The sequence below is a fragment of the Prionailurus bengalensis genome, chromosome B1 (assembly GCF_016509475.1).
Source record: "Prionailurus bengalensis isolate Pbe53 chromosome B1, Fcat_Pben_1.1_paternal_pri, whole genome shotgun sequence".
In the NCBI taxonomy this organism is placed as follows: Eukaryota; Metazoa; Chordata; class Mammalia; order Carnivora; family Felidae; genus Prionailurus; species Prionailurus bengalensis.
The window spans coordinates 199,864,162-199,890,400 of NC_057344.1; the positions used below are offsets into that span (position 1 = coordinate 199,864,162).

The 26,239-nt window shown below is 49.3% G+C and overlaps 1 protein-coding gene across 1 annotated transcript in view; it reads right to left on the reverse strand.

The window, feature by feature from the left end:
• The window catches only part of OTOP1 (otopetrin 1), a 34,590-nt gene that overhangs the window by 6,589 nt on the left and 1,762 nt on the right, over positions 1 to 26,239 (reverse strand). The window contains exons 2-5 of the mRNA XM_043572971.1: positions 16,994 to 17,130; positions 13,016 to 13,074; positions 6,267 to 6,397; positions 1,620 to 2,548 (exon numbers count right to left, since the gene is read on the reverse strand). Of these exons, the coding sequence (XP_043428906.1) occupies positions 1,620 to 2,548; positions 6,267 to 6,397; positions 13,016 to 13,074; positions 16,994 to 17,130 (1,256 nt within the window). The remainder of the gene's footprint in view (positions 1 to 1,619; positions 2,549 to 6,266; positions 6,398 to 13,015; positions 13,075 to 16,993; positions 17,131 to 26,239) is intronic.

The following is a 26,239-nucleotide window of genomic DNA, read 5'->3' on the forward strand; positions in this document are numbered from 1 at the left end:
TCATTTCCCATCTGGGCTGCTTCAGGGCTTCCGTCCAGCTGTCCCCGCCCTTGGGCTCGCCTGTCTCCATCCTTCCCGCACACCGCTGCTAAGGGGATCCATCCAAGACACAAACCGAGAGGGTCCCCTGTGGCCCTCGGCACGAGGACCAGACCCGGCCGGGCTGACGAAGCTCCGCTCAAGCCAGACCCACAGGCGAGACCCGCCTTGCTCTTTCCCCCGCCGCGGCTCTCCCCGACGTGTGTGGAATTCATACTGAACTACTTTGCTGCTCCCCAAGTGGGCCGCGGCGGCTTCCGCCTCTGTGTCTTTGAACCGCGCACGCCCTCTGCGCTCAATGCTTGCCTTGGCCACCTGGTAAACCTCCCACCGTTCCTCAGAACCCGGGCAGCCGAAACGGAGTTACCACACGCCTTCCACGTTGCTACTTGCCATCAGAGGCTGCAGGCTGGAAACCGCCCACTTCCCCGGCCTCCCTCGCGGCTACGGGTGGCCGTGGGAAAGCCGCTGCCTGGCACTAGTCCTTCCTCGTGTCTCAAGCCCCGACGTGACGCTTGGTGCTGCTGCAGCCACTCTGTGACCGCGTGGCAGTCCGCACCACACGAAGCGTGGTCGAGTGGAAAGACGGACAGCACCTAGATCCTTGATCAAAGGGCTCAGCTGCCGGACCAACCCTGAAGAGCCAACCTTCAGGATTCTCATCTTTAAGACTGAAGAGACTGCGGGCCAAGCTTTCTGTTCTTTGCAGCCAAAAGCTCTCCTAACTGAGTCTGGGCCTCACCTCAAGCATCCCCGACTCACTAAAGTCCCTCCCTGGATCCAGGCTCCCGTTACACTTTGCACGTACTCTGTGCCAACACTTGCCCTGCTCGCTGTATGTTTTCCTTGTGTCCCTTCCCCCCTACACTGTGACCTCTCTGAGGAAGAGGTTATTGGGGAAGGTCATCTGAAAGAAGTGACCGCCGGTCGGCCCCCCGAGCCCTCCCAGGCTCCTCACCCGCCCCCCCCTTGTCCTTGGAACGTGGGTTCTCCTTGCCCTTTTCGCTCCCAGAAGCTGCTGCAAGGACACAGCCCTGAAATAACGATGTGGCGTTGACAGCACCTGCACGGCATGCGCGACCGAACCCAGTTAAGCCTCTCTCTGCATATAGACTTCTGCCATCTAGCAGGCAGGTGCAGGGACCCCACTCGTCTTGCTGCTGCCCAAGACAAGCCTCGTATGCAAGTTCCCCTCGCCTATTAAAACCGTCACCTACAAAAAATCAAAAAATAAAAACTAAAACCGTCACCTACAAAGCTGGAGTGGCCTCCTTCCGCCTCTCCCTGCCCTCCGTGGGGCAGATCTCTTACAGATCTCACCCGGGAGGGCTGCTGACCAACAGAGCTGGGGGTCTTGTCACCTGCAATCGTTAGCCCCGACCCCAGCCCCTGGCACACGGCAGTGCTCAGTAAGTGGGTTTGTGGAGGAGACGCCTTCATTCCAGCTTCATTGTTTCACCCCACACTTACATCATTTTGATAATAAGCTTCCCTCACTCCTTCTCGGGGCGGGGGGAGGGGGGGGAAGAAAAGCAAGGAACATAGATCGTGTTTAAGGTGAATAACTTAATGCACGTTACCGAAATATTGCAGAGGAACAGAAAGGCTGCGATGTTCCTCAAGACGCTTCTCTTGCCGTCGCCCTGCAAGAAACCGGGGCGGCGGGAGGGGCCCGGGGTCCCTCCCCGGCTCCCCTCGCCCCCCTCTCCGCCACAGCCTTCTCTCAGACACGTGTTGCCGTTGGCCGCGCGGAGCATCTCGCCGCCTGGGGAAGCCGCGTCCCCGGCCACAGCCCCGTTCCCGAGGCCGGAAGAGGAGAGGGGCATGGCATTGCCGCTGCAGACGGTGACCATTCGCAGGGTTCTGACGTCCTCAGACAGCGTCTCCGGCTCTCGGTGGATAGACTCAATGATGAAGAGGTTCTGGACGTATTTCTCCACAATCATCAGGACGGAGTAGGGCAGGTTGAACCAGGTGTAGGGGGGGCAGGCTTCGGCACAGAGCACGGCCAAGATGGAACCCCAGGAGATGAGCGAGGAGCTGGAGGCGGTGCCCACCAAGAGGTCGGCATCCAGTTTGCGGGCCGGGCTTCTGGACTCATCCAGCGATTTCTGGTCTACCCTGTAAATCCGGATGCCAAGCAGCCCGGCGGCCCCCATGAGTATCAGCAAGGCGATGGCATACAGGTAGAACATGATGAGTGCCGACTCGCTCTTGGATTTGGAGCGCCCGATCTGAATCAGATACACCACCACGACCCCGATCGTGGCGGCCAGCACGCTCAGGCCCAGGACCGAGCCCGCCACGACCCCGCGGAACTTGAACCGCACGCTCTGATGCTGGTGGCCGTCAACTTTGCGTCCGATGTTTTTCCACAGGACGTAGAGCATCATGGAAGCCAGGATCTGATACTCTATGTTGAAGGGATAGAGGTAGTAGATCCCGTGTGAGATGGCCGAGCAGAGCGTCGGGAGCGAGCAGTTACACGGAGGCGTGTGGTCGTCCAAGACTGGGGGCGAGAGAGAATGCACGGGAGGGAGGTTGGCATGTTGAGTGGGCAGGTGGAAGAGCATGGGTAAACAGCGTCACTGGGGAGTCATGCGTGGGTGTTCCTGTTGAATTAAAGCTTTGTGTTGTGCCTTGTTACCACGTTTAATATCGTGGCTAAATTGACGGCCATGACTACCCCCCAGTGAGCACTACCTCCATGAGTCACATTATACCCATCGATCCGTACCTACACCAGCCCTTTGAAATGGTATTATACAAATTTACTGAACATGCAAAGATGGCCACAAGATTTTGCATAAGAGAAGCTCGCTGAGGAGGAGAGAGTATAATTCCATTTTTATAAATTATAGATGTATAGATGATAGACAGACACATAGAAGAAATCTGGAAAGATAGAAGCTAAAATGTCAACAATGGTTATTTCTGGGTGGGAAAGTTGGCAGGCAAAATTTTTTTTTCCTTTCTGTTTTTCTTTCTGGGTTTTTTTTTTTTTTTCAGTAAAAGAAAGTTCTATTGTGTCTCTTTCCCCCAGCTTCATGGATTTGTGGAGATACCATTGGCATGTAACACTGTGTAAGTGTAAGGTGTGTACTGTATTACTTTCCTCCAAGTTTTGCTTCCTTGTATCCTCTAAACTTTCTATGTGCATATGACTTACATGTGTGCTTTTTAAATTATTTTTTATTTTTATTGACTTTTTTTGAGAGAGAGAAAGAGAGCACACAAGCAGGGGAGGGGCGGAGGGAGAGGGAGAGAGAGAGAATCCCAAGCAGGTTCCACATCCAGGGCAGAGTCCCATACGGGGCTTGAATTTACAACGGTGAGGTCATCATAACCTGAGCCCAAATCAAGAGTCAGATGCTTAATGGCCTGAGCCACCCAGGTGCCCCTCAAATTTTTTTAAGTAACTTTATGAGGGAAAATGCCCCTTCTCATGAGCAAAGCGTTTCCTCTTGAGAATATTGGATACTAGCACGTGTAGTGTGAGACGGGAACCATCAAACTCCAAAGCTTGGCACACGAGTTGGCACCACTTTCCAGAAGGCACTTGGCAATGGTATAAAGAGCGATTTCATAACAAGGAGGGCACGTGCTATACATAAATAAGAAAATATGTAACAGAAGCCTTAAAGATGATGCAACTGTAGTCTCGGACCTAGAATTCCAATCTGTTTTGAGGGACGAGTCAAAAATGTAATCAAAGCCAAAAGTGTAATCAAAGCATTAGGTAAAACCGTGTGTGTGTGTGTGTGTGTGTGTGTGTGCACTGGAGAGAGAAAAAGAGAAACATTTCACTGTTCAACAATTTAGAAACTGTTAAGCGAATTTTGATACATTCATACAATGGAATAGAAGGCTGCCATTAAAAATTGTAATGAAGTTGTATTTTAATGGTACAGGAAAGTGATCATGTTACATAACAATGGAAACAAGTAAGAATAAATTGTATACACAGCATTTTTAAAATGCGTGTCACAAGGGGGCACCGTTGGTTAAGTGTGCAACTCTTAATATCGGCTTGGGTCACGATCTCATGGTCATGGGATCGAGCCCCACGTCGGGCTCCAAGCTGACAGCACGGAGCCTGCTTGGGATTCTCTCTCTCTCTCCCTCTGCCCCTCCTCTGCTTGTGTGCGTGCACTCTCTCTCTCTCTCTCTTTCTCAAAATAAATAAATTAATTAAATGGAAAAAATAAATACATATCACACCTGAGGACTCAGTTATGAGATCAATTTAGTGGGTAGCTGCCAATGTATTTTTTAAACAGAAAGGACTTGTCATGGAATAGAATGGAATGGAATGGTACCAGATGCAATAGAAATTTGAAAGTGTCTCCGATACAGCAAGGTTATTATTTCGTGGCATATGCGTCCACACGTACAGATGTGCACTTGAGCTGCTGTGCAAGTTCTAGTTCTTATTGTAGGCTGTAGTCAAAAAAATAAAAAGATTGAATATATACACTCTGGCCTTAACTACAGATCAAGAAATAGGACACGACAAAGAAATAACCTAATATTAACAGCACGTAACTGCATTTCTGGGTAGGTGCTACTGTAGGTTTTTTTTTTTTTCTTTACACTTTGTCACTGCCTTAATTCGTGACTTGTAGAGACCAGTTATAAAATCAAATGGAAAGCCTGTGGCAGCACAAATCACCTTCACTTTTGGAGAACCCTGCACCTTTCACCGCACAACCGGTTTCCCACCTCTCGTAACCCAAGGCGCTCCTGTGCAAAACCAGGGGAAGAAATCAAGGAGAAAGGTTCAGATCAACGGAATGTTAGAGCTGACAGAGTCTTTTCTTTGTAGATCAATCTAATCCCATCTTTCCACAGAGGTTCCTGGAGCCAGATCAGATCTGGGTTTCATCATTTACTTGCTGTGTGGACTTGGGCTAGTTACTTAACTTCTCTGTGGTTTGATGTTTTCATCCGTATGATAAGGTCAACACTGACTACCCCACGGTGTTTTGAGAATTAAATGAGCCGCACGAAGGGACTAGAACAGCGTGCCAGGCCCTCAGCAAACACTTGGGAAGTTTGCTTTGTTTTCATTGCTATCACTGACACCAATGAGGAAACAAGAGTTGACGAGAGAGAAGGACTTTCTCAAGAGTCGGCTGCTGGTGGAGAGCGGGGGTTGGGGGTTGGAGAAACAGCGTGTGCCCTGACTTCACCATCCCCACCCCACTGGTAAGGAGAGAGAGAATCCCAAGCAGGCTCCACACTGTCAGTGCAGAGCCCGATGTGGGGCTCGAACTCACACACCGTGAAATCGTGACCTGAGCCGAGATCAAGAGTCACCTGCTTAACCAACTGAGCCACCCAGGTGTCCCTGGTAAGGAAACTGTTTTAAAGTCGCCCTGGGCGACAGGCCTGGGGTCATACAGTGAGTGTACCTGAGTAATACATTAAAGCTAAAAGGACTCCCTGAAGGAACCTGGTTCAGGTCCCCTCACTTTATGAATGAGAAAAGGGAGGCCCAGAGACGTTGAATGGTTACCAAAAGTCACACAGCCAGGACGTGATGAGAACATCCCCAAATCTGGGCTCTCCGGTTCCCAGCACATTTCCGCCCTGCACATTCCTCTCAGCCCCACTGTTCTAATAGAGAAGCGACAGGTCATAAACGCGAAAGAACTTTGGAAGGAGGTGTGGCAGGCTCTCAAACGGGAGCAGGGTGGGGGTGGGGGTTGGGGATAAGGATGGGCCATAGGTGCAAGCCGGAGAGAGTAAAAAAAAAAAAAAAAAAAAAAAAAAACCACTTCAAATGAACTCAAACCAATTAACGACAACCCTGAGACCTCTCTGGGTATTTCAAAGCTATACTTTTAGTAGAAAGAACTGGTAATAGACGCTTAATTAAAAACACAATGACTGCCAATCTTCCCTAGCTGTAAACAAAGACATTCACTTCCATACCAAACTGTACCGTGAGAAATGGTACCCTAAATGATAACCCTTGGGTCCGGCAAGTCCCTGAGTCACTGAGGAAACCATTAATTACCCTCAGCACGTCCTACTTACGTAACCAGAATGAGGGGCTTAGGAGGTTTTGAAAGACTTTCAACAACAGATGATTGTCTGGCCAACGTTGAGGTGGAAGGACCCTGCCGTTCTTTGGAACCTGCCTCTCCGACTCTGAACATTTCTGGTCTCTGCAGCCTTCTAAGAGGTTCCAGCACGGGGACGGGACAACTCTTATCACTCACCTATTGTGACGTTCCCGAAGCCCAGCGTGATGAGACGTTCCTTATGTTCATTAAGTTGGTGCTTTGACTCATTCAGGACACCATTGGTCCACAGAAGCAGGTTAGTGAACACCGAGTGGATCACCCCAAACCTGAAAAACACAAGGACTCAGTTACTGAGCCGCCCTGGGAAGCTCCGAGCCCCATGGGGTGAGATGGAGACATTGTGCACACACACTCCCACATGCACGCACACACACGCGCGCGCGTGCCTTCTTCGCTGAGAGTCTGGTTTTGCCAGGCGGTTCAGACCTTAGGTGGGTCCCTATCTGGGGAGAGGCAGTTCCGTGGGAACTTGCAAAACCAGTCTTGGCATTCTGCTTTAATCTTGAACCTGCCAATACTCAGCTCATTTATCGATGGGACAAGAAGAAACTGGGATCCAGTCATGGAAGCTTACTGAAAGCAGGCACCAACCCCACCACAGCCCGGACCCTTTCTCCCAGAAGGGGAAAGAACCATCATGGAAAGATGAAGGGCTGCACTGGAAATGTGGAGGGTTGGGCACGCCCTCACTGTTGGCTGGCCAACCCAATGGTCTTCATCCACCCCCTCTGTCTTGCCACTTACCTCTAAAGAAACTGAATCAACAATAGCCAAATATGGAAAGAGCCCAAGTGTCCATCAACCGATGAATGGATAAAGATGTGATGTGTATATATACATATACACATACGTTGTGTATACACACACACACACACACACACACACACACACACACACACACACCATGGAATGCTACTCAGCAATGAAAAAGAATGAAATCTTTGCAACAAGGTGGATGGAACTAGAGGGTATGATGCTAAGTGAAATAAGTCAGTCAGAAAAAGGGATCATATATTTTCACTCATATGTGGAATTTGAGAAACTTCACAGAAGACCATAGGGGAAGGGAAAGAAAAATAAGTTACAAACAGAGAGGGAGGTAAACCATAAGAGATTTTTAAATGAAGAGAAAAAAAATGAAGGGTGGAAGGTGTCGGGGGGTGGGGGGCGGGGAAAATGGGTGATGGGCATTGAAGAGGGCACTTGTTGGGATGAACACTGGGTGTTGTAGGTAAGTGATGAATCATGGGAATCTACTCCTGAAGACGACTAAACTGTATACACTATTTGTTAGCTGACATGACAATAAACAATTAAAAAAAAAAAAAGAAACTGAAACAAGTCAGAGACTCGCTGTCTGGTCTCCCCTGCAGCCTGGCATGGCCACTCCGGCCAGTGGGATGTGAAGTCAAGTCTACTGGGCACTCCCAAAAGCTTCTGATTTTGTGATGAAAAGGATGAGAATAAAAAAGCCTATGTACTGTCCTCCCCCCCCCACTTTGTTTCCAGCTTTGAATACAGACATGAAGGCTGGAGTTGTGGCAGCTACATTGTGACCATGAAGCAACCAGTATGGGATGAAATGGTAACCCACTAAGAAGGGCAGAGTGAAAGCATACACTTGTCCACCATCTGCCCAGAGGAAAACTGGTGTGACTGGGTCCTCAACCCTGGCCTTTCCTCTCCTCTGAGATTTAACCCCAGCTGCCCCCTCGGGGGCTCCCACAAGTGACCACAAGCCAAACTTTCCTCATTTGAACCCTGGCTTCCTGGAGCAGCTGCATAACATCCAGGCACAAGAGGAGAAGGGAACAGGTGTTTGCCCATCTGCTTGCCCCTGCGCTCGCCCAGCAGCTATAGATTGTGGCCAGCTCACCCCGGGGCCCAGCACAAATGCAGACAATGCTGTTTGCCTCGGGCTGACTGCCTTTTCTTCTACTTATAATGCACACGGCTCCTTTTCTTCTCATCTTTCCTGGTGCACAGGGCACCGTCCAATCCCAGGCCCGCTGGACCCGATGAGATAATGCCAATGCCGCCTGCAGCTGCAGAGAGTCTCCGTGAGCTGGCAGCCTCTTGTTGGTCCGACCTGGAAACTGTCCTACAAACTTAGGGCAGACACTTCCTCATGCCAGGCCGCCTTGTTCATACTCGGGTTTGATGGCCCCAGACCACAACAAACACAAGGCCTCTGGGGGCCACTTCTGATCTCAGTTTATGCTTTCAGCTCTGTTTGCACAGCTACTGTACCTCCAAACCCCACCCTTGGGAAGAGAAATGGGCCCAAACAAGTTAAGGGGAATTCTTAGATCGGAGAAAAGTCCCAGGACATACAAAAAGCATGGGGCTGTGGAATCCTGGCTCAAAAGACCAGAAAACAAACAAACAAACAAACAAACAAACAAACAAACAAACATGACAGCAGGTCTGGGAGTGGTAAGTTCTGAAGCCTTCAGGGTCTGGCAGGAAACGTCAACGAATAAAGCACGTCTGGGGTCCATTAGGGAGCGGTGGGGACTGTAGCAAACTGAGGCTACACCCCCCACTCAGCTCTGGCCCTCTGCTGCACATGCGTTTGGGACGGCCAAATCTTCCAGTTTTGCTACAGAAGTCGAAATCCAAAACCTAAAGGTGGGGAGTACCTCAAAAATGTTTAACACTTGTCTCTACACACAGAACAGGCCAAATCAAGCTCTGTGTGTTATCTCATTCAAGCCTCTCGCTGTCCAGGTTAGGAAAGAGGCCACGAGACAGGGAGAGACTTGCGTCCAAACACCCAGCAAGGAGGTGGGCACGGAGTTGTGTGTCCCATCCCTTGGAGTTCCCTCAGATGACAGACCCTGGTTGCCAAACGTCTGGGTGCCTGGCCTCAAGCCGTTCCGTCCAAAAACGGAGAGTGCAAGGCACGGATGTGAGCCACATGTAGAATTTCAGATTTTCCTGTAGCCACGTTTTTAAAAAGTGGTAAGAAAAAAAGAAAAAGGAACAGGTGAAAATAGTTTGCATCATTTTCTCTTAAACCCGATCTAATTTGCTATGACGTCAACATAGAATCAACAGCAACAAAAATTATCCCTGAGATCTTTTGTACTCGGTTTGTCGCCCGAGGCTCCGAAACCTGACGTGTGTTAGACGCTTCCCGCACGTCTCGGTTGGAAGCAGCCGCAGCTCAAGTGCTCAGTAGCCCCGTGCGGCTGGTGGCTGCCTTACCGGGCAGTGCAGAGGCCCGAGCAGAGCCAAAGACCCTTTTCCGCCTGGAGGGGAATGGGCCCGAATGTCCCGAGGCTGTGCTTGCGTGAGTGACATTAGAAAGAGAAAGACTCCGCCCGCAAAGCCAGGAGGCCACCGCAGTCACCCGGATTTACGGCCAACAATCAGAGCCCCCCAGCCGTGCACAGGCAAGTGTCTTGACCTTGGACGCTTTGCTTCATTTCTTTGAGCCTCGGTTTCCTCATCTGCTGAGTGGGGGCTGGTGATCGTATGGCCCCTAAGTGGCAGGGCTAACGTGGGAAGAAGTCCTCGTGAGGAACACGCCTCAAAGAAAGCGCTTTATGCGTGAGCATGCCCACCCCACTCAGCCAGGAGTCTCTGGGGGTAGACGAGATGTTCCATACACGTCTGTTGAAAACCGCTCACCCTTCACCCCCAACGATTCTACTTCTAGGGACTTACCCCAAGCAAATAATCAGAGATGTTCAAACACCAAAGATGTTTGACCGAGGACGTTCATCACAGTACGACTTATAACAGCAACAAAACTTTCAGAAGGACTGGGTGCCGTGGACTGGCTTGTGTCTCCTCAAACTTCTTCCGTTAAAGCCTTAACCCTGCAGCGCGACTGTATTTGGAAATGGGGCCTCTAAGGAGGTCATCAAGGTTCAGCGAGGTCATAATGGCGGGGTCCCGGTCGAATAGGACTGGTGTCCTCAGAAGCAGAGGAAGAGAGAGGGAGCTCTCTCTCCGCGAGCGCAGAGGAAAGGCCACAGCTGCGTGCAGGCCTCCAAACCCAGCCCTGCTGTCACCTTGACCTTGGACGTCCAGCCTCCAGAACCACGAGGACCGTGCGCTTCCGTTGTTTCGGCCGCCCAGCGTGTGGCATTCTGTCGCCACAGCCCGAGCAGACTAACACAAGAGGGCGGCTGGTTAGACTAACTGCGGCAGTGACCCGCGGGGCGGTCGACGAACGCCGACCGGAGGAAACGCCAACGATAAAATGGAAAGACCAAGCACAGCAGGAAGGGCAGGGCCGTGATCGTAAGTAGAAAACGGAGATGCACCGGGTGGCTCAGTCAGTGAAGCCTCCGACTCCTGCTTTCGGCTCAGGTCATGATCCCAGGGTGGTGGGTTTGAGCCCCACGTCGGGCTCTGCACTGAGCACAGAGCCTGCTTGAGACTCTCTCTCTCCCTCTCTCCTGCCCCTTCCCTGCTCTCTCTCTCTCTCTCTCTAAAAAATAAAAAAAAAATTAAAAAGAAAAAAGGATTGAAAACTGTATTCATGGAAAAACTGTCAGGAAGCAGCCCGCAATATTAAGGGTAGTTACCGCTGGGTGGGGGGCGTCTCAGTCAGCTGGGGCTGCTGTAACAAAACACTCCATTCTTTCTCACGGTTCTGCAGACAGGAAGTCACAGGTCAAGGTGCCAGCACGGTTGGTTTTGGTGAGAGCTCTCCCGTGGCCTCTCTTCTGGGTGTGCAGAGAGGGAGAGACGGAGATCTCTGGTGTCTCTTCCTCTAAGGGCACCAGTCCCATGATGGAGGACCCCACCGAGCACATCATCTAAACCTAATTACCCTCCAAACGCCCTGCCTCCAAAGACCATCACCTTGAAGGTTAAGGCTTCGGCATGTGAATTTCGGGGAAACACATTCAGCCCACAAAAGTGGCATTAAGGTGATTCTTAGGTCCTATTGTATCCTTGCAATCTTATGAGTTAAAAAGTACAATCCTGGGGCGCCTGGGTGGCGCAGTCGGTTAAGCGTCCGACTTCAGCCAGGTCACGATCTCGCGGTCCGTGAGTTCACGATCTCGCGAGATCTTGTGTGATCTCGCGTGAGTTCGAGCCCCGCGTGGGGCTCTGGGCTGACGGCTCCGAGCCTGGAGCTTGTTTCCGATGCTGTGTCTCCCTCTCTCTCTGCCCCTCCCCCGTTCATGCTCTGTTTCTCTCTGTCCCAAAAATAAAATACAAAACGTTGAAAAAAAATAAAAAAAAAAAAAAAGCACAATCCTTAAAAAGCGTCTGTGGGAGGAAGAGCAAAAGATCCACCTGTTCCTCGCTCCCCGGCATGCAAAGTGGGACAACCCGGGACAGAAATCCCAGGCCTGCCACTTGCACTCTGGAGACATGGGGTAAGTCCCCTAATCTGCTGGGACCTGTGGGCCGCACCCCTTCAAAGCAGGGAAGCGTGGTTCCCATGAATTACCCTTACAGAGCCCGCGTGCGGATCAAATGTGAGAAAGGGGCCATTAAAGTGCTCTTTGCTGGGTTCTCAGGGCCCAGAACTCATTTGTCCCTGGTTTGTCCATTTCTCTCCACTGGGCGACCACTCAGGGCCGCAGAGGATAGCATGGGCTGCCAGGGCACAGCCCCCGGGACATCCCACCAGGTGCCTGGGGTACCTCGGCCCAACGTCCCCACATATCCCCGACAGTGTCTGGCCGTGGACCCTACACACAGTAGCAGCTCATTAAATGCTTCACTGCCTGTTGAGGCTGATCCTTTCTGCATGGCGGGATTGGGGAAAGCTATTTCTATTTCAATAGGCTATTAAAATGGTTCTATCCAGGGATCATCCATAAATCCTTTCCTAAATTTTTTAATGTTTATTTGTTTATTTTGAGAGAGAGAGAGAGAGAGAGAGAAAACACGAGCAAGGGGAGGGGCAGAGAGAGAGGGAGGGAAAGAGAGAGAAAGAACCCCACGCAGATTCCACACGGCCGACCCGGGGCCCCAACCCACAAACCGCAAGATCGTGACCGAAGCCGAAATCAAGAGTCTGAGGCTTAACCGGCTGAGCCACCCAGACGCCCCCATAAATCAATCTTTTAAATATCTGTTGTCATTTCAAATGGTACTGGGGGAGTTTTCTGTTTGTCATGATCTGATAAGAGATCTTTCTATGAAACAAATGCTGATTCTTTGAGTCGGTGGTGTGTGGGCACCCAGGGCTTTCTCACGTGATGGTAACACCTTCCATCTAGTTAATTCACTCCCTATCCTATGGATTCTTTCCCTTGATTCTCACAATCACTCGAGAGAAAGGTGACGGAGAGAATGACAGACCCCACGCTTACTGAGCACTTGTTATGCACCAGGCACGTGGTTTATGTCAATCACTTCATTCAGTCCTCAGAGGCTGGCCCTCCTCTCGTCCCCATTTACAGATGAGGAAAACCGAGGATCATAAAGGAAAACGGCAGCGACAGCAGAGTCGGAATTCGAACCCACATGGTCCTACTCCCAGGGCCGTCCGTCCCCAGGAAGAGGCGGATGGCGGAGGGTCTCCTCCCCAGGCCAAGAGCGCGGGCTTTGCTCGTCGGGATGGAAGGGAGAGTTGGTCTCCCATTTAAAACCCAAGCGCAGGGGCGCCTGCGTGGCTCAGTCAGTTAAGCGTCCGACTTCGGCTCAGGTCATGATCTCGTGGTTCACCAGTTCGAGCCCCGCGTCGGGCTCTGTGCTGACAGCTCGGAGCCTGGAGCCTGCTTCCGATTCTGTGTCTCCCTCTCTCTCTGCCCCTCCCCCGTTCATGCTCGCGCTCTCTGTGTCTCAAAAGTAAATAAACATTAAAAAAATAAAATAAAACCCAAGCGCAATGGCAGTGATGAGTCTGTGCGTTCTAAACGAACACCAAGTTCAACTCCTTTACTAGCAGTTCCCACGCTTTTTACCTTTCCAGGGTTTTGAAAGACTGGATGATATCCTTGGCATGCCCCCAAAGAAAATACACCTAGGAAATAAAGGAAGAAAAGAAAGATGCATCAGTGAAAACCACTGTCGTGTTCCCATACTGAGAAGCTTTGAAACGCACAGAAGCGGAGCGGGGAGATGCTGGGACGTCCGTGAACTCCCATCCCAAGGGTCCCAAGGATGGAAAGTCACCAAGGCCCTCTCAGGCGGCAGTGCCACCCCCCCAGTGGGGACCGCGCTCCGGAGGCGAGACTGCAGGTGTGCGAGAAAGGTGTTGAAGACAGGTTGAGGCTGTCAGCAGGGATGGGGCTTGGGGAGTGGCCTGTCGCGATCCCCGTCACCCCGATTCTATCACCCGTGTTAGGCTTCCTCCGAGAAACACCCAACAAACAGTTCCTACACCAGTGGCCAAATGTTGAGGGCTTTTTTAAAAAAAAATACTTTCGGGGCACCTGGGTGGCTCAGTCGGTTGGGCGTCCGACTTCGGCTCAGGTCACGATCTCATTGTTCCGGAGTTCAAGCCCCACGTCCGGCTCTGTGCTGACAGCTCAGAGCCTGGAGCCTGCTTCAGATTCTCTCTCTCTCTCTCTCTCTCTCTCTCTCTCTCTCCTCTCTCTCTCTCCCCCCACCCCCCGCTCATGCTCTGTCTCTCTGTCTCAAAAATAAATTTAAAAAACATTTTTAAATAATAAACAAACAACAAATTTGCCCTGTTCAATCTTCATTTTGCAAGGAAGAGCTATAAAAAAGAAAATCAGATAGCACCAAAGAAAATTCACTTACACATCCTACCTCTTCCACGTTGTTTTACCTAAGACTGACTGGGCTGCTCTGAAAACACTTTCAGGGGATGGTCCTTAAAACATCTGACGTCCTAAAAAGACAGAGAGCAGTGGCTCCTGGTAAGGTGCCCTTCAGCCCAACAAGAGGGAAAACGCTTGGTAAAAGGATTTATCAGTGACTTCCAAGTTAGACAGCTACTTCACTGATACTTTCGTAAAGACCACATGGCAACCCCCAAAAAAGTTTATGATGTTTTAAAGTGAAACCTCGGAATAGGAAATTCTGCACGTTCTCTGTAAAACTTTGACAAGAATGTGCAGGGAACTACACATTGTTATCTTCCTTCCCGGTTTTTTCAGTAACGTTAAATTACATTTTATTTGTTGATTATTTGTTTATTTGTTTATTACTTTTTTAATGTTTATTTTTTGAGAGATAGAGAGAGACAGAGCATGAGCGGGGGAGGGGCAGAGAGAGGGGGGGAGACACAGAATCCGAAGCGGGCTCCAGGCTCCGAGCTGTCAGCACAGAGCCCGACGCGGGGCTCGAACTCACGAACCGCGAGATCATGACCTGAGCCGAAGTCAGATGCCCAACGGACTGAACCCAAAATAAATGGTTTTTTTAAATTACCATGTAATCCAGCAATCCCACTCCTGGGTATATATCCACAGGAACTGAAAGCAGGGTCTCAAAAAGATATTTGTACGCCCATGTTTACAGCAGCGTTGTTCCTAACAGCCAAAAGTAGGAGCAATCCAGTGTCCATCAATGGATGGAGACAGCGTGGCCCATCCATACGATGGAATATTGCTCAGCCTGAAAAAGGAAGGAAATCCTGACACCTGCTACAACACGGATGAGCCTTGAAGACATTAAGCTCAGTGAAACAAAGCCAATTGTCACAAAAGGACAAACACCGTATGATCCTACTCATCCGAGGTCCCTGAAGTAGCCAGAGTCGTAGAGACAGAAAGTCGAATAGTGGGCACCGGGGGCTGGGGGAGGAGGGAATCAGTAGTCAGTGTTTAATGGGGACGGAGTTTTAATTTTGCAAGACGAAAGGGTTCTGGAGATCGGTTGCACAACGGTGTGAATATACTCAACACTACTGAACTGTAGCTAAGACAGCAAATGTTATGCTGTATGTAGGTTAGCACAATTTAAAAATTCCATTTTTTTTTACATACTGTTTTTCATTCTCCAGTCATCTAGTGTAGCAATGCCAAGTAGTAAATGTCCGCTAGGTATAGGATGCTCGATGAATTGACTGATAAAATGCCCTAAATTAGGAAGATAGAGATCTGCAACCCACCAAGTAACAGCGTGATATTTTGAAAACTCACATCTGTCCAGGTCATTCCTCTGCCTAAAGTCTTCGATGGCTCCCCATTGCCCGCAAGATATAAAGTTCAAGCTCCTAAGTGGCCATCAGCCTTGGCCAAGTGCTCACTGCAAAGTGCTCTAACACATTAGCACCTTCAATCTTCACAAAACCCCAGGAAGCAGGTGCTCGACAGATGCGAGGCCTGAGACCCAGAGAGGTTAAGTAATTTGCCTGAGCTCACCATCGCGAGTATGAGCCAGAGTCAGATCACCTGACCAGAGTCCATGCGCTTAAGCCCTCTGCTAAACCATGGCTCCATCTGTGCCGTCGCCCCAGCCCGCCTCCCCCCACGGCCCCACACACCTTATCCCCATCATGTGGGAAGACCACACATCCCCCAATATCTCTGACACCCTGCTTTCATTGACACCTCTGGAGCTCTTCCTGGCAGAAACGACCTCTCACCCCAAAGCTGGTGCACCCTCATCACTGGGTGACTTTGGTCAAAGCATTGAGCCCTGTGTTGTCATCTATATTTGTAATTTGTCCCCATCTGACTGACACCTTGGCAGGGCTCAGACCGTGGCTCTTCACACATGCATTCCTAATACTGGGAATACTATTTGTTGGGTTCAGAGGGAAGGAAGGAAGGAAGGAAGGAAGGAAGGAAGGAAGGAAGGAAGGAAGGAGAGAGGGAGGGAGAAGGAAGGAAGGAATGAAGGAAGGAAGGAAGGAGAGAGGGAGGGAGGAGGAAGGAAGGAAGGAAGGAAGGAAGGAAGGAAGGAAGGAGAGAGGGAGGGAGGAGGAAGGAAGGAAGGAAGGAGGAGGAGGAAGAAGGGAAGGAAGGAAGGAAGGAAGGAAGGAAGGAAGGAAGGAAGGAAGGAAGGAGAGAGGGAGGGAAGAGGAAGAAGGGAAGGAAGGAAGGAAGAAAGGAAGGAAGGAAGGGGGAAGGAGGAAGGGAGGAAGGTAAAGAAGGAAGTTCTTTCTGGTCTCACTAAGACTCTCCAAATTGTCACTGGTATCACCATAAGCCTCTGTCATCATGAGATTTGACTCCCCCGAAATAAGTAGCCAATAAATAAATTGTCAGTGCTTCCATGACAAAACAGCAGAGATTGAGTGCCTTAAAACAACAAAAATGTATTTCCCACGGTCCGAGAGGCCAGAAGTCCAAGATGAAGGTGTGGGCAGGGTTCTCCCGAGCCTCCCTCCCTGGCGTGTGGATGGCCAGCCATCTTCCTCCACTGTCCTCACACCGTCTTCCTTCTCTGTGAGTCTGTGTCCCAATCTTCTCTTCATATAAAGATACCAGTTCTATTGGATTAGGACACCCCCCCCCCATGTGACCTCATTTAGCCTTAACGATCTCCGTAAAGACCAAATCTCCAAAATACAATGTTTCAGTGACCCAGAGGAGTGACTGTCATGGCCCAGGGTTTCCTTTGCGGGGGATGACAATGTTCGAAGATTGATTATGCTGATGGTCGCCTAGCTCTGAGAATACACCAAACCACTGGCTTGTACACCGCAATGGGTGAATTGTACGGTGTGTGAATGACAGCTCAATAAAACCCAATAACATATATGAAAATCCACTCCCGAGCCTTTTCTGGTAGCCTCAAGCTTGGCAAAATGTCCTGACTCTCCATTACAAGGGTCCCCTCGTAGGATCCCCACAAAGACAGCCAAGGGGACACAGAGACCCATTTGAGAGCGGAGGCAACGGAAGGACTGAGCCTCGGAGAAGGATTACGCCTCCTCTTGCTGTCTCCCACACCTCCCGTTTCGTGTGCCCTGGGATACACTCCGCAGGGGCCGAGGCGACCTACAGAAACATCTTAGGGTTTACCTGGACCAGAGTATGTGCTGCGTGTGTGACAGGGAAGACGCCTTCAGTGGCTGATAAACATTCAGAGAATCCAACGAAGTAGCCAATTTTAAAGCATCCCAGGATGATGGTGATGACCGCGAACAATGTCATGCTACCTAAATGGGGGGGGGGGGCGGGGAGAGCACAGAAACACACATGTGTAAGTGTTGACACGCACGGATGTCGTTTCAGAGTAAATGCCATTAAAACCCTCACCTACGTGGTCAAATGGTTTTTGCAAGGGTGCCAAGACCATTCAGGGAGGAAAGGGCAGTCGTTTCTACGGATGATGCTGGGAAAGTGGATAATCCAATCATGAAAGAATGAATTTTACCCTGCCTTACACTATATACAAAAATTAACTCCAAATGAATCGAAGACTTAAACGTAAAACCTAAAACATCAAAATGAAAAAACTGTCGGGCCTCAGAGGATACTATTAACCTCCATTAAGAGTGGGAGGAAATAGGGGCACCTGGGGGGCTCGGTTGGTGAAGCACCAGACTTCAGCTCAGGTCATGATCTCACGGTTCGCGAGTTCAAGCCCCACGTCGGGCTCTGCGCTGACAGCTCGGAGCCTGGAGCCTGCCTCGGATTCTGTGTCTCCCTCTCTCTCTCTCTCTCCCCTTCCCCCATTCACGCTCTGTCTCTCTCTCAAACATAAAGAAACATTAAAAAAAATGTTAACAACTAAGTCGATAAATTTTATGTTGTGTCATACATATTAGAATTAATTACATATATGCACAGCAAGACAGTATTGTGTCCTGTTTATCACTGTTCCCACCTGATGCATATCCTGGGGTCTGATAAATGATATACATTCAACAAAGATTAGCCCAATAAACAGAAGGCCTCTAAGAGCTTTTCCCCAAAAAAGATCAGTCTAAGAGTGTCACTGTTCTCAAAAAATCTGTTCTCTGATCTTAAAACCCTGCTCCCTAGAGAAAAAGATGAGGGGGCACAGGCATTTGGGAACCCTTGCACTCTCTGAGAAACTCTCCGGTAAACCTGAAACTTTTCCAAAATAGAAAGCATATTTTTAAAACTGATAGGAAGGGGCACCCATAACGGTGTCACAGAAAGGGCCTGAACTTACGGAAAGTGAAGAAAGGAAGTACTCTTTGATGGTGTATCTGGCATGGTTTGGACCAAACAATAAACACAAACAAAAAATATGCATAGGAAAAAAGAAAAAAAAAGATGGAAAGGAATATACAAAACACGTTAAAAAGAAACTTGTAACAAACGAAAATATTAGCAAGAAAAACAGAGTGGTCATGGAGACTTGATCAACGTCAAAGGTCCTAATCCTTCTTCTGGGCCAACGTTGGCCGCCATTCACGCCTCCTCTCCCACGAGCGGGAGGAAACTGGATCGTGTGTGACAAGCATTGTGGCGAGGTCGAGAGAGAGGACGGGTCCTCACACTGAGCTATAACATTACAGCTCCAACCCAAGAAGCCTCCAGTGAAAAGTAACGCAATCGCCCAGCTCCTTTATAGAAACAACTCTAAGTCACATTTTTTTTTGTTTGTTTTTAATCCTGGCAAGCTCCCAGTGAAATCAAAAGCTCAGTAAGGGTGGAGACTCAATCCCGGTGCTTTCAAAAGGTTTGACAAATGCGTGGCTCGTTTTGGTTACAGGGGAAATAGCGACAGGAGGTGAGGCAGCCTGGCTGGTGTGGCGAGGACACAGGCTGCAGCCCTGGGGACCTGGGCATTGGCTCTGGCTGTGCCCCCGGTGGCGTGCGTGAATTCAGATGAGTCACTTCCCTGCTCCTAGCCTTGGTTTTCCCATCTAGAAAACGAGACCAGTCTCCAGCACTCGTTCTCCAACTTGAACATGCATCAGGATCACCTGGAAGGCTTGTTAAACCGCAGATTGCGGGGCTCCACCCCCAGAGTTTCTGCTTCAGTAGGTTTGGGGAGGGGGGGGTCCAAATTTGCATCTCTAACAAGCTCCCCGGTGGGGCTGACCCTGTTGATCTGGGACCCCACCTTGAGAACCACTGGTCTAGAACACCCCTGTCACTGATATCTCAAGAGTTACGATAAATACATCATCTGCCTTCTCGTAGTGTTAAAAATCCTTCCTTTATCCACTTATTTATACAACAAATATTTGGGGGACGCCTACTATGCATCAGGCATTTTGCCAGGGGCTCAAAGGCAAACAAACAAGATTGCTGGAGAATCAACAAATACGCATGTATAATATTGGATAAATTGGGGTGTGCACAAAATGTAGAGGTGCACGCTGGCACCAGACTTCTCATCTGCAGAAATCGGTGGGAGAGTAGCTAGAGTCAACTTTAGGGAAAGGACTGCAACATAAGAACCCTACCTCCAGCCAGCATGTCACCTGCTTGTCAGGGCACAAGACAGAAAGAGATTTGAGGGTATGCAAAATACAATTCATTCAACAACTCTTTGTTCCAGGGATGGTCCAGCCACTGTCCCAAGCCCTGGAGACATAAAAAGGGAGCTAAAATGAAGTGCCTGCCCTCAGTGAGTTTAACATTCTAGTGGGGGAGACAGAGAATGAGCAAATAAGTAATAAACATAGAAGAAGTGTCAGGAAGTGCAAAGTGTGTGAGGAAAAGTAAAGCGGGAAGACGATTAAAGTTGACGAAGGTCAGAAAGAACTCTCTCAGAAGGTGCCGGTTGAACAGAGAACAGAGGTGGCGGGGGGGGGGAAGTCATCCACATAACTCGCTGTTTAGCCAAACAGCCTGTGAACTGGGGGAGAGTCCTCATAATTGGGGGAGACAAAGAGGAGAGGGAACAATGGCAAGCAATAAATGTAGCGACAGATTGGAGAGGATGATGGATGTATAATGAAAGGAAGAGGGGGAGGGTGAAAATGGATGGATGAATGGATGGATGGATGGATAGATGGATGGATGGATGTATAATGGAAGGAAGAGGGGGTGGGTGAAAATGGATGGATGGATGGATGGATGGATGGATGGATGGATAATGGAAGGAAGAGGGGGAGGGCGAAAATGGATGGATGGATGGATGGATGGATGGATGGATGGATGGATGGATAATGGAAGGAAGAGGGGGAGGGCAAAAATGGATGGATGGATGGATGGATGGATGGATGGATGGATGGATAATGGAAGGAAGAGGGGGAGGGCGAAAATGGATGGATGGATGGATGGATGGATGGATGGATGGATGGATAATGGAAGGAAGAGGGGGAGGGTGAAAATGGATGGATGGATGGATGGATGGATGGATGGATGGATGGATAATGGAAGGAAGAGGGGGAGGGCGAAAATGGATGGATGGATGGATGGATGGATGGATGGATGGATGGATGGATGAATGGATAATGGAAGGAAGAGGGGGAGGGCGAAGATGGATGGATGGATGGATGGATGGATGGATGGATGAATAGTCTAGTAGATAGATAAATAAATTAATAGGAAAGAAGAACAGGATAGTAGAAGTTAAACCCAAATGGATGAAGATACACCAACTGGAAATGTGTGATTTACATGGTCTATAAAAGCTTTGTGATGCAGAATAAGGTTGGGACAGACTGGGTGGGGAACAGACACAGAAAACCTTTCAAAGATCTCATGGAAAAGAGATAGAGACCAGGTGAAAACAGGGGCAAAGAAAGAAACAAATGGATTCCACAGATCTCCTCTCATTGGAGCAGAGGCAGCAATGCGCCTTCCTGGGGGAAATGTTAAGGGGTTTTCTGGATAAGAATGGAGTAAAATGCATCTGGTTGTGAGAACAGGAAAGGAAAGATGGCCATTCATTGAATAGAAAGACACAATAAAATGTTCAGGTGCTCCAGGGTTCCTGGCTGGCTCCATCCGAGGAACGTGGGACTCTTGATCTCGGGGTTGTGGGTTCGAGCCCCGCATTGGGTGCAGACATTACTTAAAAATAAGATCTTTAGGGGCGCCTGGGTGGCTCAGTCAGTTGAGCATCTGACTTCAGCTCAGGTCATGATCTCACAGTTCATGAGTTTGAGCCCTGCATCAGGCTCTGTGCTGACAGCTCAGAGCCCGGATGGAGCCTGCTTCAGATTCTGTGTCTCCCTCTCTCTCTGCCCTTCCCCTGCTCATACTCTGTCTCTCTCTCTCTCAAAAATAAAGATTTTTTTTAATAATAAAATAAAATCTTTAGAAAAAAATGTTCAAGTGCTCCAAAAAGCAAACGTATGCAAAAGGAAAATGAAACAACATGTAAAAGAAACCATAATGGTCGCAAAGAAAACTGGGTACAATAAAGTCAAGCATATAAATCCTTACAGTAAATGGGTACAGGGAATGATCTGAATCTCCCATTAGTTTAGTCAGCAAGGATGGGAATATTGGGTTAAAAGCAAAACCTAACTATCTGTTTTATGAATCACACTATTCACTGAGTAGCAAGGGCAGAAAATCAAGGTGTGGACAAAGAGACCATGCAAATGAAGAGAAAGCAGGAAGAGCCATATGGATACCCGACCACATGGAATTCAAGTTAAACGTAGTAAACAGGATGCAGAATCCCTTCATCTTTGTCATCACGCATGAAAAAAAGGCATGATGTATGAGAAAGATATGATAGTCCGTTGTGTGCCAAATAAAATAGAGTTCCCTATTTATAGTATATGTAACTGCTACTTTAAAGAGATCCAATGGAAGATTCCAGAACTAGACTGATCTGGTAGGAGGAAACGTAAGGAAGGACGCAGAAGAATTAAGGCACACAATCAGTGAACTTGGTTTTACAGCATCCCTTTGCACACCTCAAGAAGAGAATATATTATTTTGGATGCCGCTAGAATATCATCAGCAAAAATCGACTCGCCTGCGAGAAGACAGTAAGTAGGCTGTAGTGGTCAGAGCCTGGCCTCAAATCCTGTTCCCCATCAGTTATTAGTTGATGACTTTCAGTAATTACTTAACTTCTCTGTGCCTCAGTTTCCTCATCTGTAAAACGTGATAATAATACGATTGGCTTTCTCTTAGGGATGTAGAGGAGATTAAACGAGTCATTACATTAAAAGTACCTAGTGCAGTGCCCCACACGTAGGAAATTCTACAAATGGATGCTATCATCATTCTTATCATCAATCACAAAGAAAAACAATGAATTCGAACCAATTCGAAGTTTCCCACCACGTCACTTGAGAATAATCCTAAAAGGTCTCGTGTTGGCAGAGGGGAGAACCCTCCTCTGTGGTAGGCACCCAAATACCCCCTAGGAGTCTGGAACCTTGAACTGTAGACTGTCAGAGGTAGAAGGTCCCACAAAGTCAGTCTATATCCCCGTCTCATGCAAGAATGCTTCCAGTGCATTATGACTAGCGGCCAACTGGTCTCCCATTGGGACATGCCCAGGGCTGGGGGGCTCACCGTCTCTCAACGTACACCCTTCCATCACCAGCTGGGGCTCATATTAGAATGTTCTTCCCTATGCTGAACTGCAGTCAGCCTCCTAGAACTGTCATCCTCTTCCTTGGAGATTGTGTCATCATTCACTCACTCACTCATTCATTCATTCACCCATCCGTTCACTTGGCGATTCAGTAAATCCCAACTGGCACTTGCTACATGCCAGGCACTGTGCCAGGAGCTCAGGCTATAACGGGGGGCACATGCAGACAGGGGCTCTGCCTCCAAGAGCCCACAGTCTGGTGAGATTGACACACCGAATAACACAAACTCCTGCTTGATTCGCGTCAAGAAGGAAATAGAGAACCCTTTGAGACCAGACCACCTGGGGTCCACACCTGGTCTGAAGGTATCAGGAAAGGCTTCCCTGAAGAAGTAACTCTGCTTTCCTGGAGCTGAAGGATGGTCTGGGGCCGACGGGAGTGAGGTTGTCGCCTCCTCTCCCTTCTGGACTCGACACCCTTTCGTCCCTCCTGGGGCCACCCTTCTGCAGGTGCCCGTGTGATGGTCAGAGGGGGACAAGGCATTCCACGTGCAGTCTGACTTCCTTTCCAATGAACGCCAAACTGGCACCAGCCTTTCGGGCAGCCCCATTATCTTGCTGATGCTGAAATCCTGACATTATGCTTATAGTTTTTTATTAGACAAAAAAAAAAAATCTCATCCAAAAAATAATATGTAAGAAAACGCATGCAGTTAGGCAAGAGTCTGCCGTAGCGACCCCAGGCTGGGTCTTGGGGACCCACCGCTCTCCTTCCCAAGGGCATTGTTCAAACCCCCCACCCCCGACGTGTTGTTCTGCTCCAGAAATTTGCCGGGTGTCACTGTCATGCTCAGTTTGCTATAGTCTGTGTATTCTTTTATCATTTTTAAATGATTTTTAATGTTTTTTCCCAGACGCCAGCAAAAACAAAAGGCCTTCTTCTGGGGATCCTTCCCTAAGTCCCTAAACCCTCACCCCCGCCCCCAGCTGTCTTCTGCCTCCCTTCACGCATCCCCTGCGCCTACACACTACAATGCTGAATCATTTATTTCGTAAGACATTCCTCTTACCATATGCCAGAGGCTCCTAAGCATTTATGTACTAACTCACTGAGTCTCATAAGACGTGGTATCATCGTCCCCATTTTACAGATGAGGAAACTGAGGCAGAAGTAAAGCTACATGCCCAGAGAAGGGGCACGCTCTTAGCCTCTGCTGCCCCCTTGTTGTCCGCACCCCTCTGTGCAGGGCCACGTCCGAAGGTCCCGCCAGCCCCAGAGCCCAGCCAATTCTGGGAGCTCAGGCCAGGCCGTCGAACAAAACCAGACCAACAGTTCTGCCCAAGCACCACGAAAATTTCCAGGCTGTACACCCGGCTCCCTTCTCTGTTGCTCCCCACAAGTTCCCGGGAGCCTCGACGAAGAAGACAGAAAGCAAACAGGAAGGAGACTTTTGCCTTCTCTGACACCTATTAGTATCAGGCCATCTGCCCGGAAGCAAGGAGTCTGTCCCTCTTCACCTTCTCACTGTTAAACATTCCCAGTGATGGGGAGCTCAATTGTTGCATCTCTGCGTTCTGTGCCTCCGCCCCTCCCCTGGTGGCCCCCCTCCGCTGCTCCCTGCCGCCGTCCCCCGTGGCACCTGCCCCTCTTCTCGCACACACTGGGACCCACTTACTCACAAGTGGGGACAGCCTGTTTCCCAAACCCATCACCACGTTCCTGACCTTTAACTCGACAGCCGGTACAGCCACCACCCCTGAGCTGGTCTGACATAAGCAGCTCACCTCTGCCCCTTCACTTCCAGGCCCTTAAGGGACGACGAGCACGGTGCTGGGAGCAGTCCATTTCTGGGGGCAGCATGCTGGACAGAGATGTAATGTATCATACACATGGGTGGGTCTCATTTTAAGAAAAAAAGTATTGGGGCGCCTGGGTGGCTCAGTCGGTTAAGCGGCCGACTTCAGCCCAGGTCATGATCTCGCGGTCCGTGAGTTCGAGCCCCGCGTCGGGCTCTGTGCTGACAGCTCAGGGCCTGGAGCCTGTTTCAGATTCTGTGTCTCCCTCTCTCTCTGACCCTCCCCATTCATGCTCTGTCTCTCTCTGTCTCAAAAATAAATAAACGTTAAAAAAAATCTGAAAAAAAAAGAAAAAAGTATTATGCAAAAATATGATCTTAGAAAAGGAGTAAATTTGGGGATGATTACTCACAAGCATTACAAAAAAGAGAATCGCTGGGACGTATAATCGAGACAATGCTTCTAATGTGCCTGCATTCTGAACTCACTCAATAAACACAGCTTCATTTCTTATTGTCATTGTTCCCATAATTGTGTGTTGATGACGCTTCTCGGGACTTGAGACAGAACAGTAACAACAAAATCCTACCACTGGTAAGTAAACCACTACAGTCTTTAATGGAACTAGAAACAACTAGCATGTTAATTACATCGTAGTAATTAACAGCCTGAAACAGCTATTCACTGAGTGTGCATGTCAATGTACCCACTGGGCTGGCACGAGATAGCCAGGCTGCTGTCATTCCTTCCAGAAAAAAACAATCTCTTTACTTAGCAAACAGAGGAGCTGGATTAATAGCCCCTGATTTCTACTAAATATTTTAATACATCAATATTATTTGTTCCAAAGGAAATTTTCACTTTCTCATGCTCAGTAGGTGAAGCAGAACATTTTCTGCTCAAAGAAATGCCTCACAGCCCATACCAAGACCCAAAAACTTTCTCTGAAAACATCAGTGCCCCGAATTTCACACCGGTTCTTTCTCAGAGCCCCGGATGTCTAGGACTGTCACAGAAGCCAGGGCAGAGCTGAGTCAAACCTGTCCGTCCAGCTACGATTCCAAGGAAAACCCCAGGGCTGGCTGGGGCTGACGCATCTCCCATGGCCTCCCCATGTTCTTTTGGAACAGTTAGCCTCTTGCTTTTGGATGAACCGCAGCCCGTTCACAGGGATCACAGTGTTTTGCAAACTGCGTTCAGCTCTTCCCCGAGAAACAACTGGGATTCTCATTTCACTCATGAGGAAACAGGGACTCAGAAGGTGAACGTACCAGAGCTGGGACACGGAGCCAAGCCTTCCAGAACCAGCACCATGACCATTAACCACACTCCTCACCTGAATGGTTACGGTATCGTGTTTGTCTCAACGGCCGCCATTTATTGAACACCTGCTACGTGCTCTCTCTATATTTGCCACTACTGGGTGTCTAATAGACATCTGAAAAATAACATGTCCATAAGAGGAAACGGTGTCACCCCCACCCCTGTTCCTCCCTCTGTCTTCCTAATCTTGGGAAACGGCACCACCATTCAGCCGCTGACTGAGATCACAAGGCTTCGAGTCTTCCTTGGAAGAGAGAGAGACAGGAGGGAGAGGGAGAGAGGAAGGGCAGGGGAGGGAACGGTGGTAGAAGGAAGGGGCAAGGAGGGAGGGAAGAGGAAGGGAAGAGGTGAGGGAGGGTCAAAGAAAGGAACCTTCCACTACCGGAAAGCCCAGTTGGAAAGCCTACGTGTGTAATCCTTTTTAGCCTGTGTAAATCAGTGTCCTCAAAATAACATTTCATTTCCATTTGTTTGTTTGATTCAGACTCCGGCAAAGGCACGGGATTCCCCGCCATTCAGAGTCACAAAACCATGAGCCTCCCTCAAACAACCATTTGCAGAACAGGAATTCGGGCCCAGCCTGGAACTGGGTCTAGTTTTTCCAAAGGCAGGATGAACTAGCCGCAGGCCCTGAGGCTACGAAGCCTGAAATCTCACCCGGTAACGCGGCTCTTATCCAGCCAGCCCTAATACGAGGTGGAAGCCGACCCGGA